The sequence below is a fragment of the Symphodus melops genome, assembly GCF_947650265.1.
Source record: "Symphodus melops genome assembly, chromosome: 5".
NCBI lineage: Eukaryota > Metazoa > Chordata > Actinopteri > Labriformes > Labridae > Symphodus > Symphodus melops.
This window is the reverse complement of record NC_136695.1, coordinates 3,742,670-3,763,140: the sequence shown is the minus strand read 5'-3', so window position 1 is coordinate 3,763,140 and position 20,471 is coordinate 3,742,670. Positions and strand designations below refer to the sequence as shown.

Genomic DNA, 20,471 nt, shown 5'->3' with positions numbered 1-20,471 from the left:
AATAGCAAGGTCCAAAAAGACCTGCCAAGAAAACAGTCTGAATCTATGCCTGGAGAGCAATAGAATAATAGTGCTGGGTCATGTGTACAAAATATCATATCACAAATTTGTGGCAGAACCACAACTTTTTTCATACTGATCGTAAAGACTAATTTAATATAAATATAAACAACAAAAAAACTAAAAAACACCTTTGTTGAGGTCTCCCACCCGAAATGTCTGTCCCTCGATTTGATCACTATTTATGCACAATTTGAAGGTTGTCTGCACCACCAGGAGATGATGATTGAGTTATGTGTCCTCTTTCAGTGTTTGTGTGCATTTTGTTGACTTGTAGACTTCAAGTTCTTGTGTTTCTTAGCCTGCAGAGTTCCTACAGCTTCAGCCTTTAGTTTGTTCTGAATAAACAGAATGTGTTCATTGTGTGACGCATGATCAAAGAGAGTTTTACTAAAAGGGGGTTGGGGGTGCTATAGAGTCCATGGTCCCAGGGTCCCAATATCTCATAGTCCGTTGATGATCCTCGGGTCGTGTTATTAAGATATGGTGAGCTCGGTGGACAGTGTTCTGCACTCTTTGTGATTGTATGAGAAGGCGATGTAGGAAACGGCTGATTTACAGTGTGTGTGGTGTTTTTTTATCAACATGAAAAACATATTGTAAGGGACTACATGTTTATCTGATTGAAAGCTGTGTTTCTTGTGCTCGTGTTCTGTGTGATACCAAGACTGTGATTGGATGACAGTGCGAAAAAAGGTTGGTGCTTGTTTATGAGAGATGCTCACGCTTGACTGTGTAACGTTGTGAGGCTTCAATAAGGCAGTTAAGGCATTGTAGTTTTCTATTGATCAATAAGCATTGAACTCTCTTCTATATAAATTGCAAGTTGCTCAAAACAAGGCTGCGAGACTGGTTCTTGGTTGTTCTGCAAGAACTAATACTGTAGAAATGCATGAACGTCTTGCTTGGCTGATGGTCAAGCATAGACTATCTGCTAATTTATTAATATACCTTCACAGAATTATCAATACTCAGACTCCTACATTTCTTTATGATAATATATTTTACTGCTCAGATACACATTCACATTACACGAGTGGGACAAATAGTCGACAGATCACTTGACCTCTACCTAAGTCTAATGCTATGAAGAGGACTGTATCCTATAGGATTCGTAATATCAAGGGAAAAACTGGTTTTAAAAAGAGACTAAGATTGTATTTGTTCTCAAAGCCATAATACCATCTTGATTATTGATTGAGAAAGGTTGTGTTTGTCACAAGGAAAATGTATGTTGCTTTTCTATATCTCATTGTTTTTATCTTTATTTTTAATAGCCTAAGTGTTGTTGTTGATGATGTTTTTTTGTATGTCAGGACTGGACCCCAGGAAGACTAGCTGTCATCTTGGCGTCAGCTAATGGGAATCCTTTTAAATAAACAAATAAACAAATAATTTAACATTTCAGGTGTCCCCATTTGAACTCCATGCGACCCCACGTGGGGTAGGGACCCCGAGGACCCCCATCCTCAGGGTCTTTTTAAAGAAGAGCTGGGTTTAAGGAAAGTCTTTTCAAGTGCTGTAAAGGTTACAAAAATCAAGAATTTAAACGTTTTTACATGTTGTTTTACTTAAAGAGCTTTGATCCAAATATGACATGAATCAAGCAGCAGAGGAGGTTTGTGACCCTGTAGAAACCAGCTCTCTCAGAACGCTCCGTTTTGGTGTGAGTGTCTCTTTAAATGCAATGACCCCGCCCCCTGACCCCGCCCCCTAACCCCGCCCCTCTTTTCTGTAGGGATGTGGCAACGAGTTCAGCTTTGAGCTTCCATTTCAACTCCTCAGCATGTTCCCTGGGAAAAAACATGGCCACCCGGGACAACACAGGAGGAGAGGGGGTTTTTTTCCCAGAATCCCACTGTGACATCACAAGGAGCACATATTTGAAACACAGCATTGTGTTGTAAGACTTCTGCAGACCACAAACAAAGGACTGGATATTGTGGGTCTGTACACACTCCAAATAAATGTTCAAGTATGATTTTTCCACAACCACAAAGACGCTCCCGAGTTTGGTTGGAACAGAAAACCTAATGACAGGATCAGGATTTCACCAGAGCCACAGATAATTTGGGGATTTCACACTTTTTAAATTACTTAATCTTTACAAGCAGAGATAAAATCAATACAATCATAGACGAGAACACCGCTCTCATTCTCTACATGTAAGCCACAACACTTTTTAAAACACTTTTCCAGATGTTTGAGGATCAAGAGCGAACACGAGTTCCAGATCCAGGACGAGACAGAACGTCATTCAAACCTTGCACACACGCACGTGCACGTACACACACACACACACACACGCGCGACTGCAATGCTCACGTTCACAGATGTGACCCAAATGGCTGGTTTTTCTATCAGTGTTTGAGTGAACCTGTCAGAGAACATTCTGGACTTTCATGTTTTTCGCTCCTTTTGCAAACTGGCCGGGAAAAAATAATTCTGCAAATCATAATTTACGTAACAGCTGATCTGATGATGAATACACAACGAGATGAGATTATCACCAAGAATATTAAAATTCAGACCAATCAACCGATTCTTCAAACTGAGCCACCGCCGCCCAGTAACCATGGTCACCATTTTCATAGCTTTCACGTGACGTCACACTGAAGGGCTTCCTGCTGCTGTACCATAATATTTCTGTGCGTTATGAAGACGTTTTAATCAGTTTGGATTTTTTTTTTGATTTTTTTAAATAAAGGACTGTTGTTCATGAATTGGATGCACTAACCCAATGGTTCCCAAAGTGGGGGTCTGGACCCCCTCGAGGGTCACAAGACGCTGAGTGGGGGGGTTGTGAGAGGCCTCCAAAGAACAAATAGACTTGATTTTAAGTTAAATACAAGAAGAAATTAAATCTAAAATTCAACCAGAGTTTTGATGTAAAATACGGCTGAAATTAAAGTGATCTGAAAATCTTCTTAAAAAAATGTAAATGTAAGTTTTCACATATCTGCAAAACGTTTTTTTCTGTTAATCCCCATGAATAAAAATACAGACATCAGATGCGTCTATTAAATTGTCTGCTCGGTCCTACAGTTCAAACAAACATGGAGATGACTCTCGTCCTGTTTCTTACCTTTCTTATAGTAAATCTAAAAAAAGGGACAGTGGGGGTCCCCGGTCCCTAGCATTATTTTTGGGCTCCTATGCTGAAATGTTGGGGATCCCCTGCACTAACCGAGGAGACAAGCTCGGGTTGTACTTCTACAGAATTTAATTGTTGAACAAAATCTGAGAGGAGATTACGGATGAATGCTGTTCTTCTTCTTCTTCTTCTCCAGAGACAATCCATCCCCCCTCCCCCCCACCATCTCCAGAGACCAGGTGAGCAAGGAACTGAAGAGACTCCGTCCCAGGAAGGCAGCAGGCCCGGACAAGGTGTGTCCCAGGATGCTAAAGGCCTGCTCTGCTGAGCTGGGGGAGCCACTTCAGCACATCTTCAACATGAGCCTGCGGCTCGGGAAGGTTCCTGTGCTCTGGAAGACCTCGTGCCTCACCCCGGTCCCCAAGAAGAAGAACCCCAGTGAGCCAGGCGACTTCAGACCAATCGCTCTGACATCCCACGTTATGAAGACCTTCGAACGGCTGCTGCTCCAACACCTCAGACCCCAGGTCCAACACGCACAGGATCCCCTGCAGTTTGCATACCAGGCAAAGGTGGGCGTGGACGATGCCATCCTCTATCTTCTACACAGGGCTTACTCTCATCTGGACAAAGGGAGCAGCGTGATGAGAATCATGTTCTTTGATTTCTCAAGCGCTTTCGACACCATCCATCCCCTCCTACTGAGAGACAAGCTGACCGAGATGAGGGTGGACTCGCACCTGGTGAGGTGGATCACGGACTACCTCACAGAGAGACCACAGTACGTCAGACTGAAGGACTGCACATCTGACACTGTGGTCAGCAGCACCGGAGCACCACAGGGGACTGTCCTGTTCACCCTGTACACCTCTGACTTCCAGTATAACTCTGAGCTCTGCCACATGCAGAAATACTCGGACGACACTGCGATAGTTGCTTGTGTCAGGGATGGACAGGAGGAGGAGTACAGGAGCCTGATCGAGGACTTTGTGACGTGGTGCAGTGCCAACCATCTGCAGCTAAACACCTCCAAGACCAAGGAGATGGTGGTGGACTTCCAAAGGAACAAACCACATCTAGAACCTGTTTCCATCGGGGGGGGTCGACGTGGAGGTGGTCAGGACCTACGGGTATCTGGGGCTGCAGCTGGATGACAAGCTGGACTGGTCGCCTAACATGGACACTACCTGCAGGAATGGACAGAGTCGTCTGTACTTCCTGAGAAGGCTGGGGTCCTTCAACATCTGCAAAAAGCTGCTGCAGATGTTCTACCAGTCTGTGGTGTCCAGCGTCCTCTTCTACGCAGTGGTGTGCTGGGGAGGAAGCTGCAAGAAGTGACCTTCACTACTGCTGTCACAGTCGTGCTCCATGGACAGACTCAAGAACTCTTTTGTCCCCCTATAGGCCATAAGACTGTACAACACTTCACTGTCACGGCAGGGAAGAAGCACACGGTGAACCCTGGACTCATTTTTCACTTTTTTTCTCACTCCTCATCTGCACTGCTGACCTCAGAGTCAGCCTCCAGTTGGACACTTTAATGCATATTGATAGTCACCTTACTGAGCACTGGTCACTTTAACGAAATAATCACCCTAATCATGTCTGGTTTCATCCTACTGTTGTGTTATGCTACATCTGTAATGGTTGACATGATCACCCTCAAGTTTCACTCTATTGTCTTCAACACTTTATGCTAATCTGCTGCTCAATAGTTGGGTACTTTAATGACAATCACCCTGATCACTCCTGGTTTCACCTCATTGTTTTGGACACTTAATGCTAATCACTGCTCCTTTATGTTGCTGAGCACTTTAATGGCCCAGTCTGCATCCCTGCATTGACTGTTTAATGACTGTACTCACACCTCTGGCACTACCTCAAACACCTCTGTACATGCACATGTAACTAGTTTCTAGAAGGTCAGCACTTTGTTTGTAAGGCTCTTTAACTGTTTACAGGTCTCTTTTAACCAGCACGTTTTTCTCTCCTTCACAGGTTATGTACATTATACTATATAAGTTTTAAGTCTGATGCTAATGCTAACTACACAGGTTTAACCTGTAATTATGTTTACTCTTAGTCACATAGGGGCTGCTAAATCTTGTTTGGGGATTATTGTATACAGAGGGGAGGGGGGACAGTGGGTGTGTATTGTAACTAATGTCTTGTGTCTGTATACTGCTACTGGATGCCTTGAATTTCCCTCGGGATCAATAAAGTATCTATCTATCTATCTTCTAATCCTGACTTGAAAGAACTGAATCGAGCGAAGCGTCAGGTTCAGTCACAGCTTGGACGTCTTATATTCAGTGTTCAGAGCTCAAACAACACAGGGACTCTCTGCTCAGTGTGAATAACCTAACAGCATGAAGAGGACAGAGTTTATTTAATCAAAATACATTAGAAATGTTATGACACAATATAATATTTAAAATGTGTTCACAGTAAAAACAAAGCCTGGTCTTCTTCATGGGATTCTCTCTGCACACAGCGTCCTGGACTTTAAGATGCTGATCTGTAAGACAAACAGAGCGCGCTCAGAAACAAACAAAGATAAACTGATGACACACCGACGACACACATACACACACACACACACACACACACACACACACACACTGTTAGACCAGCTCCCTCACCTGTTTCTCCTCCACAGACAGGACGCCCTGCAGCGCCACCACCTGGTACTGCCTGTGCTTCAGGCTGCTGATGGACTTCCTGACGTGTCGGAGGGCGGAGCCTATGGAGTCTCTGCTTAACAGCTTCCTGGTTTCTGACACGGAGGAGCCCGGATCCAGAATGAGGAGGCACAGAGAGCCGTTCTTCTTCTGCTCCAGACCCACGATGGAGCGGCTGTGACCTGGACCCGAACACCACGAGGGAGAGAGGGAGCGGTGGACACTTTATTTTTTTTTTTTTGTGTGTTTCATTTGTAATCCCTGCTTCTTGAGCAGCTGAGTCTCAGTTGGTCGAGTCGTCGCCTCTCAACCGGAAGGTCGAGGGTTCGATCCCAAGCTGAGCAACGTGTCCTCGGGCAAGACACTTCACTCTGTATTGCTCCTGCTGCTTCGCTGGCAGTGTATGAACAGAATAGTGTTGTACTTACTCTCTCGTGTACGTCACTTTGAACTCACCACCTTTATGATTCTGCACCAGACTCACGGGAATATGAACGTTGATATTAAAACCGTCCAGGCACTAAAGCGTATTCTGACTCTCTTTCTTCCTCGCCCAGGAATACAAAAACAAGGCACAAACAAGGACAAAGAAATCTGGGCCAGACATTTAAAAAGTAGTGCCATGGCTCATTTTACCTGAAGGGAAGATTTCCCAAAGCATGCGCTCCACATGTAGAGCACGCTGGTCTGTTAGGAGAGCTGTCACCAAGGATGCTGTCCAGGGTTAAAAAAAATGTTGAGGTACACTGAGCTTGATCTCTCCTCTGACACGACAGACTCTGCAGCATGTGTCACATACTCTGAAGCGGTATTTATTATTTTAGTAACTCCAGCACGAAGTGAACCAAACAACAGATTTTAGCTGGAATCCTGGGGCCGTTTCTGCAGCTGTGACACATTGTCTCTGCTCTGTCCAATATCAAACGCTCAGGTAAAAAAGGAGTGGGGGGGTTCTTATGCAAATGACCCTGAACATGCACCAGAATGCCGGCTTAAACACTTCATCAACACTACATACTATAGTGCTAAAGTCATGACCTGTGCGCTCACAAATGATAATTAAAGAGTTTTTGTGTATTTTCCACATTTCCACTTTTTATTGCAAGACAACCTAGAAAAATCCCAATGTACTGTTGATGAATGAGGGCCCTGGAACCCTGGCTGAAACTACAGTAAACTGCAGTAAAGTAAAGTGCACTGCAGTAAACTACAGTAAAGTAAAATGCACTGCAGTAAAGTAAAGTGCACTGCAGTAAATTACAGTGAATTACAGTAAACAGTAAAGTAAAGTACTGTAAACTACAGTAAAGTAAAGTACTGTAAACTACAGTAAAGTAAAGTACTGTAAACTACAGTAAAGTACTGTAAACTACAGTAAAGTAAAGTACTGTAAACTACAGTAAAGTAAAGTACTGTAAACTACAGTAAAAACTACAATTATGACAGAAAAAGATTCCTTGTATTTTTGATGAAAACACTAAAGCACCTCTTCATCTTTTTGGCTCTTACACTTGTTTTGGTGAGCGGGATTACTGGGATTCATTTTCCACAGAACTGATCTTTGAATGGATTCATCTGTGATCCCTGGTACAGCACGCGACAGTCAGCTACAGAGGTAGAAAGTGCTCATGCAGCAGATCTGATCCTTTAGTAACCGGAGGATAAAAACATCCTCCGGTTACTAAAGGTGAGTCGTCACCTTGTTGTGTAAACTCTTCAGGGTGTGTTTGAAGAAAAGATGGTGGTGGTGTTGCTCACCTTGGTGCTGCAGGTAAAGGGGGGGCAAGGAGGTCTGGACGAGTCGGGGGGGCAGTCTGTTACTGCCAGTCTGACTGAAGTACTGCTTCACCCACTCCAGCAGGCGGGGATGTGTGTCAGCGGGGCCGGTGGGCCGGTGGAAGTCCAGAATGCGGGCTCTGAAAACACAAACAGAACTGACTAAAAAAAACTCCCGTCTGACTGCACGAAGATTTAAAAAGTGATTCTGTTTGACTTCTTTAACCTGGGTCACTTTTTTTTCAACCTCAACCAAAAAACAGCCACAGAACAACACAAACAAGCTGAACTTCTGGTTACATCGTGGGGTTAAAAGTAGGAGGAGCTATGTAGGGACGCCATTCTGGACCTGAAATGATTTTATACTTTTAGATTATTTTGAGCCTTTTTATGTGGATAAGACATCTGAAGACAGACGGACATGTGAGATGGGAGAGTGGGGGACGACATGCACCAAATAATGTCAACACAGGGAATTGAACCTGCAACCGGTGCAACGTGGACTACACCCGCTGTACATGCGACGTCTGCATTTGTTTGCATTCTTTCCTCTAAGTTTAAACAGTCGTACATCAAAGTAAAATACGATGAACAGAATTCTTCCCTCTTCATTTGAATAAGTTGCCCGCTCGCTCTCGCTCTCTCGCTCTCTGAGTGCTCTCTCACTCCAACACCCTAAATGTTTTAGTCTCTTCTGCACGACTCTACAGGATCGATCGGACCGCAGCTGAAAGAGCAGCACAAAGTCTCCCCAGGAGAAGGAAGTCTGAAAGGGGCTTTAAACAATTCAAAAAGCAGCGTAGATGCTTTTTAAGGTTGAGATCTAATTTTTGTCTTTATATTAATTAAGCTGCCCTTACTTCTCTGTTAACATGTCAGCAGTGGCAGAGAGAGAGAGCGAGCCTTAGAGAGGAAGGGAGAGCGTGCTTCTCTTCACCTCCGTGTGCAGGCGTGGATGTGTAATATGTTCTTCAGTCAAAGAAGGATGAATAAACGTTGCTGAGTAATGATCACGCTCTCCTTCCTGTGAGTTCTTTAACCCAAATGTTCAGAGTGTTGCACGATGCCGTCTTTCGTGTAATCAAGGTGCGGTTGGAACAATTGGACGGTCGGGCTCGATGTGACATCGTTTTCACGTGGCCCAGAATCCCGAGCGACTGAAGACAGTGATGTCACAGCTGTTTCTGCTTTCTCTTCCTGCTTGATAAAAATCTCTCTCTCTGTTTGTGAATCTTTTCTGTGACGAGAAATCTCAGCCTGATAAAAACCCACGTAGAATAAGATGATGGAGTCAGAGCGACTGTTTGAACCAAAAGGCAGAGAAGAAGAAGCGTGCATGAATGTAATGGCTGCAGGTTTGACATCCTGGTTATTCAAAGTACAGGCTTGGTGAACATGCTCCGAGTAACGAGATGCATTCCTCACCTTTGTTACACTTCAAAGGAAGCATCACCAGCAGCCCTCTGGCGTGTGCTCTCATGTCAATTAACCGAACGCCAGGTTCAGACTGGCACACGACTCGGGAAGTTTTTCAGGCCGAGCTGCAAATGATTAATGGCTGACAAACAAGCTGAACATTTTATCCCTCAGACTCTACCTGGTGTTTGGTAATAGATGTGATGGGAACACCTGCAGCACGTGACCGGAAAATCTGCAGATTTACCTCGGCTTTGTTACTTCTTATATAATATCTTCAATCCCCCAAGTTCTGCCTTTGAGTGGATCTGCCTCTTGATTCTTTATGTGACATTGAACCACGCTGAGCTGATGTGAGAACGCAGCAGGATATAATCAGGAGAATTCACATCGAATGCAGATTTCCCCCCCCACGACCCTCCTGAAGTTCTCCAGAAGTGCTCAGGATTTGATGTGTGTGCGTCAGTGTGAGGCTCACTTGATTCTCAGAGAGGTGAGCAGGCTGTAGATCTCCGTGGCGCCGATCCACGCTCGTGTCCCCTGCAGACGCTGGTTAAAGTGGGACGCGCCGTGAGCGTCCAGGCCTTCACTCCACGCCTCTTCGATCATCCTCTGCACCCGAGGGATGCTGGGTATCGTCCTGTCTGCGGGGGGGGGGGGACAGAGGTCAATCATAAAATCACAAACCAGTAATCTGTCCCTTTTAGAGTCAAACCGACCTTCAATATGTCCACGTCTTTCTGCAGCTCTGCATGTGAGACGTGATGTAACGTGCAGATAATGAATCAGTAATCAGTAAGTGTCTCAGTCATCAGGGTGAGAAATCTCACCGTGTTTTGTTTGTGTAGTGAAGAACAGGGAGTGATAGTGCTCTCTGTAACAACACCAGTGTCACCCGACCAGAACTGAGAACAAGCACAAGACACGATGTGCTCTGCTGCCATCAGACACGCCCACCGCTGAGTCTCAGAGCTCAGCATGATCACTCACACACTTCAGTCACTGCACGTCAGGCTAATGATACCTGTTCTTTAGTATTATCATAGAGAAGGAAACATGCTGCTACAGGAACCTTGATTTAACATGTTGTTTTTGTCTCCGACACACTCAGGCTCGGATTTATTAAGATCCCAATTAAAGAGTACGAAAGTGCGTCTTCACTCCAAAAGACTGCACGTTGGGTTTGTGGGCGTTTTGCAGGTGAATATTTACATGAATGAGAACAGGTGCAAACCCTGTGGAGGCGGGAACATTCACGTCAGGCTTCAGCGTCTTCTGCTGGTTTACATCACAGAGAGTTTGGACGGAAAGACGGACGACTGCGAGCTCACCGGATGAGTGAGTGTGTGTGTGTGTGTGTTCACCTCACAGGATGAGTGTGTTAATCAGTGTGTGTGTGTGTGTGTGTCTCTGTCTGTCTGTCTGTCTGTGCGTGTGTGTTCACCTTGCAGGATGGGAGTGTGTGTGTGTGTGTGTGTGTGTGTGTGTGTGGGTGTGTGTGTGTGTGTTCACCTTGCAGGATGGGTGTGTGTGTGTGTGTGTGTGTGTGTGTGTGTGTGTGTGTGTTCACCTTGCAGGATGGGAGTGTGTGTGTGTGTGTGTGTGTGTGTGTGTGTGTGTGTGGGTGTGTGTGTGTGTGTTTACCTTGCAGGATGTGTGTGTGTGTGTGTGTGTGTGGGTGTGTGTGTGTGTTCACCTTGCAGGATGGGAGTGTGTGTGTGTGTGTGTGTGTGTGTGTGTGTGTGTGTGTGTGGGTGTGTGTGTGTGTTCACCTTGCAGGATGTGTGTGTGTGTGTGTGTATGTTCACCTTGCAGGATGGGAGTGTGTGTGTGTGTGTGTGTGTGTGTGTGTGTATGTGTGTGTGTGTGTGTGTGTGTTCACCTTGCAGGATGGGTGTGTAGGTGTCCATTCCGTGCAGGGAGGACAGCATCATCTGGAAGTTTCTGTAGCCACACCCCCAGCCTTTATCCCCCGCCGAGGAGCAGAAGTGGTCGGTGTCGGCGCTGAGCCAGACGTGGACACAGTCCCTGCCGTCCGTCTGATAGAACTCGTACAGCGCTCTGATGACACCTGGACACACAGGTGAGCACAGAGAGCTGGTCCTGATTCAACTACAGTTATACAAACAGTGTAAGAAAGTCTCTCTAATAGTGCAAAGATAAAACAATGTGTTTAATATACCAACAGTCATGATAGATAGATAGATAGATAGATAGATAGATAGATAGATACTTTATTGATCCCGAGGGAAATTCAAGGCATCCAGTAGCAGTATACAGACAGGCAGGACACAAGACATTAGTTACAATACACACCCGCTGTCCCCCCTCCCCTCTGTATACAATAATCCCCCAAACAGATTTAGCAGCCCCTATGTGACTAAGAATAAACATAATTATATGTTAAACCTGTGCAGTTAGCATTAGCAGTTAGACTTAAAACTAATATAGCATAATGTACATAACCTAAGTCATGACATGCATCAGCAAGCATTTTCTACCAACATCCAGCGAGGAGCAGAGATGCACCCATCCACTGTTCTCTGTTTGGATTCCATATGTCCGAGAGCGATTCAGACTAACACAGTTATTATGCTGCTTTGACACACACACACGCACACACACACACACACTCTGTACGGGGAGCTGATCCTTCTCGCCTGAGCGTCGTCATGGAGACGATTTGTGGGCTCTTCTTAGAGTTGCGTCTGAACGTCTTCAGAGTGAAACTGTGCGAGCTGTCCGACCATCATTCTTAAATCCGTGATGTCGATCTGCGCCTTCAAAACCACATCCCATACCAATCCCATAAACATGGGAACACGCCGAACACGCCGAACACGCAGCTCAACATTGAACCTGACTCCAGACTGTCTCTAAAAGCTTTTAAATATATATATAGATATTATTGCACAAGTTCATATCTGGAGCAGCTGTTTATATTGTTCAGACCTTTAATTAGTTTGAACTTCTGTAGTGGTTTGAATAAGCATCTGAATAAACACACACACCCTTACAGACACACACACACACAATGATGACAATGTGTAAATTAAGCACAGAACATTCAGTTAACGTCGGGGAATGTAGCACAACAGGTTTAGTATGAAAGCAGAATCAAACAAAGAGAGAGAGAGAGAGAGAGAGAGGGCGAGAGAGAGAATCAGGTAGACATCCTGATTTAATGAGGTCAGACCGGTCCAACCAATAGTCTGATCTATTGGAGTGTATCTAATCTGATGCTGAAAACAGAAGCACACACACACACACACACACACACACACACACACACACACACACACACACACACACACACACACACACACACACACACACACACACACACACACACACACACACACACACACACACACACACACACACACACACACACACACACACACACACACACACACACACACACACACACACACACACACACACACACACACACACACAGAGACCTGAACAATGAGTGTTTGACTTTATTGTTTCCTTTCTCCCTTTAATCATCACAGGTTAAACTGCAGATGTGAGAGGAGGTCAGGTTAGAGATGAGAACAGCGCAGGAGAGAAAGACAAGACAGACAACAGAGGTGAGGGTGAAACAACGACTCATGGACGATTGGTCAAGGAGTGAAGACTTAAGAGGACGGAAAGAAGTTTAAACCCCAACTCCACTTTGACGGAGGGCGAGACCAAAGTCTGCTTCTGCACAAAGTTTCTTCTTGTAAATTTGCTAAATAATGCTCAAGATGTAACTTTGACAACTAGTGTTAAAAATGGGTACTGCAGAGATGTCTCCCTCCCCTCTAGAGTCCATGTGGTGGACACTGTAGCTTCAGTGTTTAGCCAGCTCTGCATGTGGTGGACACTGTAGCTTCAGTGTTTAGCCAGCTCTGCATGTTTTGGACACTGTAGCTTCAGTGTTTAGCCAGCTCTGCATGTGGTGGACACTGTAGCTTCAGTGTTTAGCCAGCTCTGCATGTGGTGGACACTGTAGCTTCAGTGTTTAGCCAGCTCTGCATGTGGTGGACACTGTAGCTTCAGTGTTTAGCCAGCTCTGCATGTGGTGGACACTGTAGCTTCAGTGTTTAGCCAGCTCTGCATGTGGTGCATACTGTAGCTTCAGTGTTTAGCCAGCTCTGCATGTGGTGCACACTGTAGCTTCAGTATTTAGCCAGCTCTGCATGTGGTGGACACTGTAGCTTAAGTGTTTAGCCAGCTCTGCATGTGGTGGACACTGTAGCTTCAGTGTTTAGCCAGCTCTGCATGTGGTGCACACTGTAGCTTCAGTATTTAGCCAGCTCTGCATGTGGTGGACACTGTAGCTTCAGTGTTTAGCCAGCTCTGCATGGGTCTGTAAAGCTTTCTGCGTTCTAACCTCTCTCCATGTTTCAAAAGCATCTCCAACATTGATCCTAGTTTGAGCAGCTTTCTGCTGCTGGAGCTTATTAGAAACATGCAGAGGCTTTTTAGCTCGGGTACAATCACTTCTATCTGAAGCAGTTCCACTGCCCGCTTCCATCGCTGCAACACCTGTTCACCTGATAACTGCTCTCATATCTGGCAAACCCAGGGGCGTCCAAAACGGCCTTCAAAGCCCCGCCTACCTTCTCTGGTCCAAACAAATCCAGAGCATTCAGGAGCAGAATCTAAAGTTAGAAGGAGGACATACTGGCTGCTGCATCGTTGTCAGAGAAGCTTCAACACAGCATGTTAGCACCAGTCTCTTTAGAACAACACTGAGAGTTAGTGTGTTCATGTGCGTGCGTGCGTGTGTGTGTGTGTGCGTGTGTGAGGCAGTAGCAGACATACCCTGCGTCCTGGTCCTGCCGTCATCCACCCCCGAGGACAGAGACTCCATAAGCTCCGCCTTCTTACTGTGGAACTCTGCCGGGGCCATGAGACCTCGGGCGACCGCTCGCTCCATCGTCCTCTCCACCTGTCTGCTGTAACCCCCGCTGCCATCCACGCCAAACTGCCTCTACACACAACACACACACACACAACCAAACCACAGCATCACGATGAAGATGGATTGTTTCTAGAAAGTTTTTGTAAATGTGTGTTTTTGGGCTTTCAGCACGCTGCTGCTGCAGAAACAGACGAGATTTAAGTTTTCCACAGCAAACATTCAGAGACGCCACGTTTACAAGGAATCAAATGATCAGAATAAAAACTCTTCAAAAACACGTCAGGAAGAAGAGACTGATTCAGTCTTTTGCTTGGTAGCTTCAAAAAAATAAATCTCTCAATAATGCGCTCATTATCAGTCCTTTACTCTTCATCATTCCTCGTCTCACGTGTGTGTGTGTGTGTGTGTGTGTGTGTGTGTGTGTGTGTGTGTGTGTGTGTGTGTGTGTGTGTGTGCGCAAAGGACATTTCATGTGCAATATATATATTGCTCTTTGTTCCTTGCTGAGTGATGTATGTTTGTTGTTCTGTTACCTGCTAAGGGACGGCACATGTAAATTAGCCCGAGGCTAACACTGCTACAAAACGTCAAAAGTTACATTTATGTTTTAATTGCACATGGTCCCTCATGAACAAAGTTAAATTGAAATCTGGCCGATTGGATTCAGAGAAGGGTGTTGATGTATTTGGACCACCGCCTGTCTGGTATCAGAAGGACTTTACTCGCCCACACGTCAGTGTCTGAAACCTTTTAAATCTACAAAGCACCCAGAAGAGACAGAAAACAAAGACACCGTGAAGTCCAGATTTGATAAGTTTACTAGCCAACCATATTTTGTGATTTTGGAGTGGCACGTGTGGAGGCCAATCAGAGTTCAAGGAGGGCCTCAGGCTTCAGGTCAGGTCCTTAATCATTCACAAGAATACTTACTAACGAAGCAAACGTGAACTAGTTTTGTTCATAAATTAAAAAGAATTAAAAAATGGGTCAAATTCAAGAAAATGTTAAATCAGGGCAATGAATGCTTCAGTTTATAGAATTATTAATAGAAGCAGCTGAGAAATGATCACGCACTCTTTCTATCTTCTACACGCTGTCTGTGAGCCCAGCAGGTGTCAAACACACCTGCAGCTTCTTGAACTCCTCTTTCTCCTGCCGGTCTTCCTCCTGCCTCCTCCTCTGCTCCTCCTCCTCCTGCAGCCGTCGAGCCACTTTCAAGTCCGAGTCAGGGCTCCCTGCAGCAGCAGCAGGGCGGTCAGACGGACACACAGGTGGATGTGTGAGAGCGGTATGAATATGAGCTCACCTGCAGAGCCCGCCTCTGCTCCCTGGTCTAAGTGCAGCTCGACGTGTTCCTGCAGAGAGACGCCGTCGTTGCAGAGCACGGAGCACAGCGGGCACTCGAACCTCCCGTTTCCTGAAAACACAAAAAAAAACTCTGACTGAGATCAGTGAGTAGAAACCGCTGCTGCAACTTGTTGGTTTGCCTGGTGGTGGTGTGGGAATGCCTTAAATCCACCTCCCTTCTCTGGTCCGAACAAATCCAGAGCATTCAGGAGGAGAATCTAAAAATCTAAAGTTAGGAGGAGGACATACTGGCTGCTGCAATGTTACATTTCTCCTCCATTTATTTTATGTTTCCATCAGGTCTTCTGTGCATGCGCCACAGTTCCCATGCCGGACTTTGACCCTGCAGGTCAACAGCTTAAAACAAGAAAAAAGGGATCCATGGAGCAGGACGGCCTCATGAATATTCTGCATGTGATCCTCTCTCTGATCCAAGAACAGATACGTACACTTTAAAGATGAAGGGATCCACATGGGGAGTGTTAGAAAAACATGTTACAGAGTTTAAAGTTGTCCATGGTTTCCAGTGTTCAGCATTCACCAGTTCACCGTTAGCTTCTTCTCTTTTGATTGACATGTTACAAGCTGGGCTCTTGTAACATAGCCATAAGTAAGGTCCTTTACCTGCTTTTTGTAAACATAACAATGAGCATGGTCTTGTTACCTGCCCTTTTGTTAATGTTAACAGACAAACAGTAAGGTCCTTTACCTGCTTTTGTAAAGTGTCTTGAGATAACGCCTGTTATGAATTGACGCTATATAAATAAAGATTGATTGATTGATTGATTGACATGTTTCATAAAAAGCTGAAAAGGAGCTTATCGGTCAAATGGATTCTCCCTGGATGCCTGGACAGTAGTCCAGTGTAATGATCTCTCCACCAGCTGTCTGCACAGTGACAAGAGTGAGTCAGCAGACTCACCAGTAGAGGCAGCTGACGATGATGTCACAGCTGGTGATCCCGCCTCCAGGGTTGATCCTGAACAAACAATCAGACATAAATAAACACACATCATGTAACAACACTTTGTTGTTCTTAAACTCATACAGGACATGTTCAGAACAGGACGATCCCGCGGTCTCCACCAACACGCGCACACACACACACACACACACACACACACACACACACACACACACACACACACACACACACACCTGCTCCGATCCTCAACCGCACATCATCATGCAGCCGGGAAAATATTCACAGTTCAACTTTGTTTTGACTAGTTGAGAATGTGAAATTAAATCATGGATGTATATATTTATTCTTAGTTTTTATGTTTAACATTTTACTGCTTTTCTACTTTGTATTTCATGTTACAGTGTGTGTTTGATGACCTGCTCTATCTATCTATCTATCTATCTATCTATCTATCTATCTATCTATCTATCTATCTATCTATCTATCTATCTATCTATCTATCTATCGAGTGACTATGTCGAAGACATGCACCCATATAACTAGATTTATCCACCAATCCATTCAGTGTTTCATTGTGTTACACCAGCAGTTCTCTTTCTCCTGCAGGGGGCGCTACATGGACGACAGCGACACTCTCCAGTGTGTAAAGCAGCGACGAACATAAATGCACTAAATGTTCATTTCTAGTTGAGTGACCATCTTTTCTGTCTACAATAAAAGTGTACGTGTGTACGTGCCTGTCTCTACAGATCTCAGAAAGGTAACATATATATATATATCTGTCGTAAATTACTTCAAAATGTTACTGTGTGACTTTGTGTTTAAATTAAGTGAAAACCACGACGTGGAAAGAAAGATCTGCCCTTGAACCTTCGAGGAGTTCCAACCTTCCCGTGGTTGACTCTGCAGATTGTTAAAGTGTCTGCAGCTCTGAATGCTCTGCAGGTCAGCTATGAGAGATGGATGACTCCTGCTGGTGGTCTGGACACTCAGAGCACAGACGCACAGATTCCCTTCTTTATCTGCAGGTATTTAACTTTCACCTGCAGCCTCTGTGGCAGCTTCGGTATTTGTTGGCGTGATCCTTCTTCAGATCAGTTGAGCTGATTAAAAAGCGTGGTGTGAGCGGCTGCAGAGATGCAGATGTCTGAGCGTTACCTTCAGGTGCTCTCTGCTCCTCCAGGTGCAGCTCCACGTGCTCCTGCAGGAGGACGCTGGTACTGCAGAGCAGAGCGCACAGCGGGCACGACAGCTGCTCATCTGTGAAAACACACGAGGAGTCAGGTCAGAGACGAGCGTCGCTTTGGCTCAGCCGTCCGATCAACAAAGGCAAAAAGTAAATGAAATAAAGAAGGCGGATTAACCTTTTCTGGGAGGCGACAGGCGCTTCTGTTTGGCTTTGCTGTGTGAGGAAGACTCAGGTCTGGTTTTGGGTCTGTGTGATGTTGCAGCCTCTCCAGGTGATGAACACACACTGGAGTGTGTGTCACCGCCGGAGCTCCTCCTGCGTGCTCGACAGATCCCCCCGGCCCTGCTGGACTCGGATAGCGAGGCCTCGGAGGCGGTTGTGTTTGGACCTTCTGAGTGTTTGGTCGTGGACTGATCCGGACCGTTGTCCTCTGGGTGGGCGGAGCTGACGTGGAAGCGGAGCTCGTCGTATGACACGCCGCTCAGCGAGCACAGCGGGCAGCACATGTCGTTCTCCACGTGGCTCAGCAGGATGTGAGTCTTCAGGTCCTCCTCCAACAGGAGCTCCTCGCCGCAGAGGTCACAGGTCAGCATGTCAGCAGCCTACACACACACAAAGACACACACACACACACACACACACTCTTCAGAACCATGTCCGATTCAATGCAGGAAAAAGGAGCCACAGGTTGGATTCGAACCCGGGCCGTCTGCTTGGAGAACGCTCGCCTCCACACGGCTAACAGCGCCCCCTGCTGATGCTTTTTGGAGGACTTGTTGTTTTAAACTTCTCTAGCTATGATATCAAACTGGAGAGAGGAGGAGGAGAGAGAGTGGAGTGCTGAGTCAGCACGCTTCATATTTGGGTCATCAGCTGTCTTTGGTCCTCTCTCTCTCTCTCTCTCTCTTTGGATCCAGATCAGACAGACGGGTCACGACAGGTGGAACAGTAGTAAGCTATGTGGTGTTCTGGCGCCTCCCAGTGGACAAAAGGATGGTGGTACATATGCTTAGTTTTTCTCCACTGGCTCCAGGTCAGATTCAAAGTGAGACCAGACGAAGGGTCGTCACAATGTGAGAATTCGTTCTGATGCACAGAAGCAGAGTCACCAGGCCTCAAAAGTTGGACGCTTATATTTTAATGACTAAAAATCACAAACAAACTCGCACAACAACACTGAAACGTTACTGATAAATATCTGTGTCCTCAGCTCTACTTCCTGTCTGTTTGCGTTCATCACCATCATGTCTGCCAGCCGACGCCCTTCCCTCTTCTCTCCTGTTGATGGATAACTCTTCATCGTCTTTGTTGACTTTCATTGACAAACTTCGGTTTTCACAGCACTCACCCCCGCAGCGTTTAGCACCACGACGGGGGTGAGTGCTGATAGATGGGGCCCCCCTTAGGGAGGTTTTCATGCTTTCATTGCCCCTCCTGGTCTGGGCTTCAGAAACACACGTTTGTTGACCTGTGAGTTCAAGAGTTCAGTTTGACCCAAATGATCTCAGCAGAGGTTTGGATTCTATCAGCGATGAAGCTCGCTGCACGCCTCCTCTCTGCTCCTCAGCCAGGACTTGATGACTGAGGTGTAACGTGTTTGTTTTACATTAACGCTAAACGCAGGGCAGCAGTGCATCTACGCAGTCTGGAGAATCTGAGAAGAGCTGAGACTTTTAGATGTAAGGATTAAGAGCAGCTGTGACGACAGGATGGATAAAGTACTCCAGAATCAGATTCTTTAACAATCAATGATCGAATGTCTTCTTCTTTCTGTGTTGAATTTTATTTACTTTATAGTAACTTTATTGTTTTTTTGCCCCCGAAGTCCCAAAAAGGAATAATTATATTTGTGTGCACAATATTTTTATTTCTACTTTTTGGGACTTGAGAGGCTGCGTAGGTTTCCGGCCTCGTGTTGTTTCTTCCCAGCATTAGTTGCATGTTATAATATGTCATATGATTTGATCCCACCTTTAATGTCTGCATGTCAACAGGCATGGCAGGCAACCGCATGGGGCCCCAGACCAGTTAGGGAGGCCCCTGAGGACTCACAGACAGTGGCATGAAATGTGCACATTTTGCAGTGACAGCAGGAAAGCCCCGATCTGACGCCGCTCACTCTCGTGTTGCAGTATTTGCTGTGAAAATCAAAGTTTGTCAGTGAAAGTCAAAAGGTAAAATATGAAGAGGACTCACCGGTCAACAGGAGCAAACGCTCAGACGCTGACAGACAAAAACTGTGTGCATAATTACAAGAAGACAAAAGAAAGATCACAACCGACATGATGCAGCGTTTAAAGAGAAGCTCCAATCAGCTTCACAGAATAGAAACATTAAAAGACCAAAACACACAAACAAGCAGGTTATCAGCTCCTCAAGGAGACATCTTCTGTCTCATTTTGTGACATAAATCTTGAGTGAATGGTTTCGTGAGTGGACTGAATCCTTCCATCCCTCCTGTGTCATCTTAATGAAAGTTCAACACATTCACACTTAAAAGCAGGAAGCTGTAGTTTATTATATGTAGCAGCTGTTTGCAGGCTCAGTCGTTAATTAGATCATTTGTGCAGGAATAAAGACATGTTTGAAGTTGAATGAGAAAAGGAGGAAGAGGGTCAGCTGTGCGCACTATGAGCTGCATGAGTGTCTTCATACTCACAGGTCACGTGATGGGCTCAGTGGTCAGAGGAAGGTGCACCACACAGGTCAGCTTTGTTTTCGGTCTGCAGGTTCGAAACCACCACGGAATACTTCTTCTTCTGTTTTCCCTCCAGCTTCAATGGCGGTCTGAATGCATTACCGCCCCCTGCTGGTCTGGAGGGTGTATGGGAAGACTGGTAGGAAAGTAAAGGATGCTAAACATCTGGTGTTCCTGAAGGTAGCTTTAGAGCAGGGGTGTCCAAAGTGCGGCCCGGGGGCCATTTGTGGCCCTTGAGTGGATTTTTTGTGGCCCTTGACTTCGAAGAATCAGAAGATTTTGGCCCCAGGCCTCATCAGATGGCATATTTCCTTCTTTTTTTCTTTTTCATGTTAGCGAGGGAGACCTATAAAAGCCTGACTATTCT

The 20,471-nt window shown here is 45.7% G+C and overlaps 1 protein-coding gene across 1 annotated transcript; it reads right to left on the bottom strand.

Moving 5' to 3' along the window:
• Positions 1-5,507: 5,507 nt before the first annotated feature.
• On the bottom strand, positions 5,508-20,222 carry zufsp (zinc finger containing ubiquitin peptidase 1). Its single transcript, XM_079344909.1, has 12 exons — positions 20,066-20,222; positions 17,582-18,008; positions 17,376-17,477; positions 16,215-16,271; positions 15,252-15,362; positions 15,071-15,180; positions 13,846-14,014; positions 10,910-11,098; positions 9,506-9,671; positions 7,594-7,751; positions 5,797-6,017; positions 5,508-5,672 (listed from the first exon to the last, which is right to left on the bottom strand). Exons 2-12 carry the CDS (start codon positions 17,997-17,999, stop codon positions 5,625-5,627), a joined length of 1,749 nt encoding a protein of 582 aa, XP_079201035.1. The 5' UTR covers positions 18,000-18,008; positions 20,066-20,222; the 3' UTR covers positions 5,508-5,624.
• Positions 20,223-20,471: the final 249 nt, after the last annotated feature.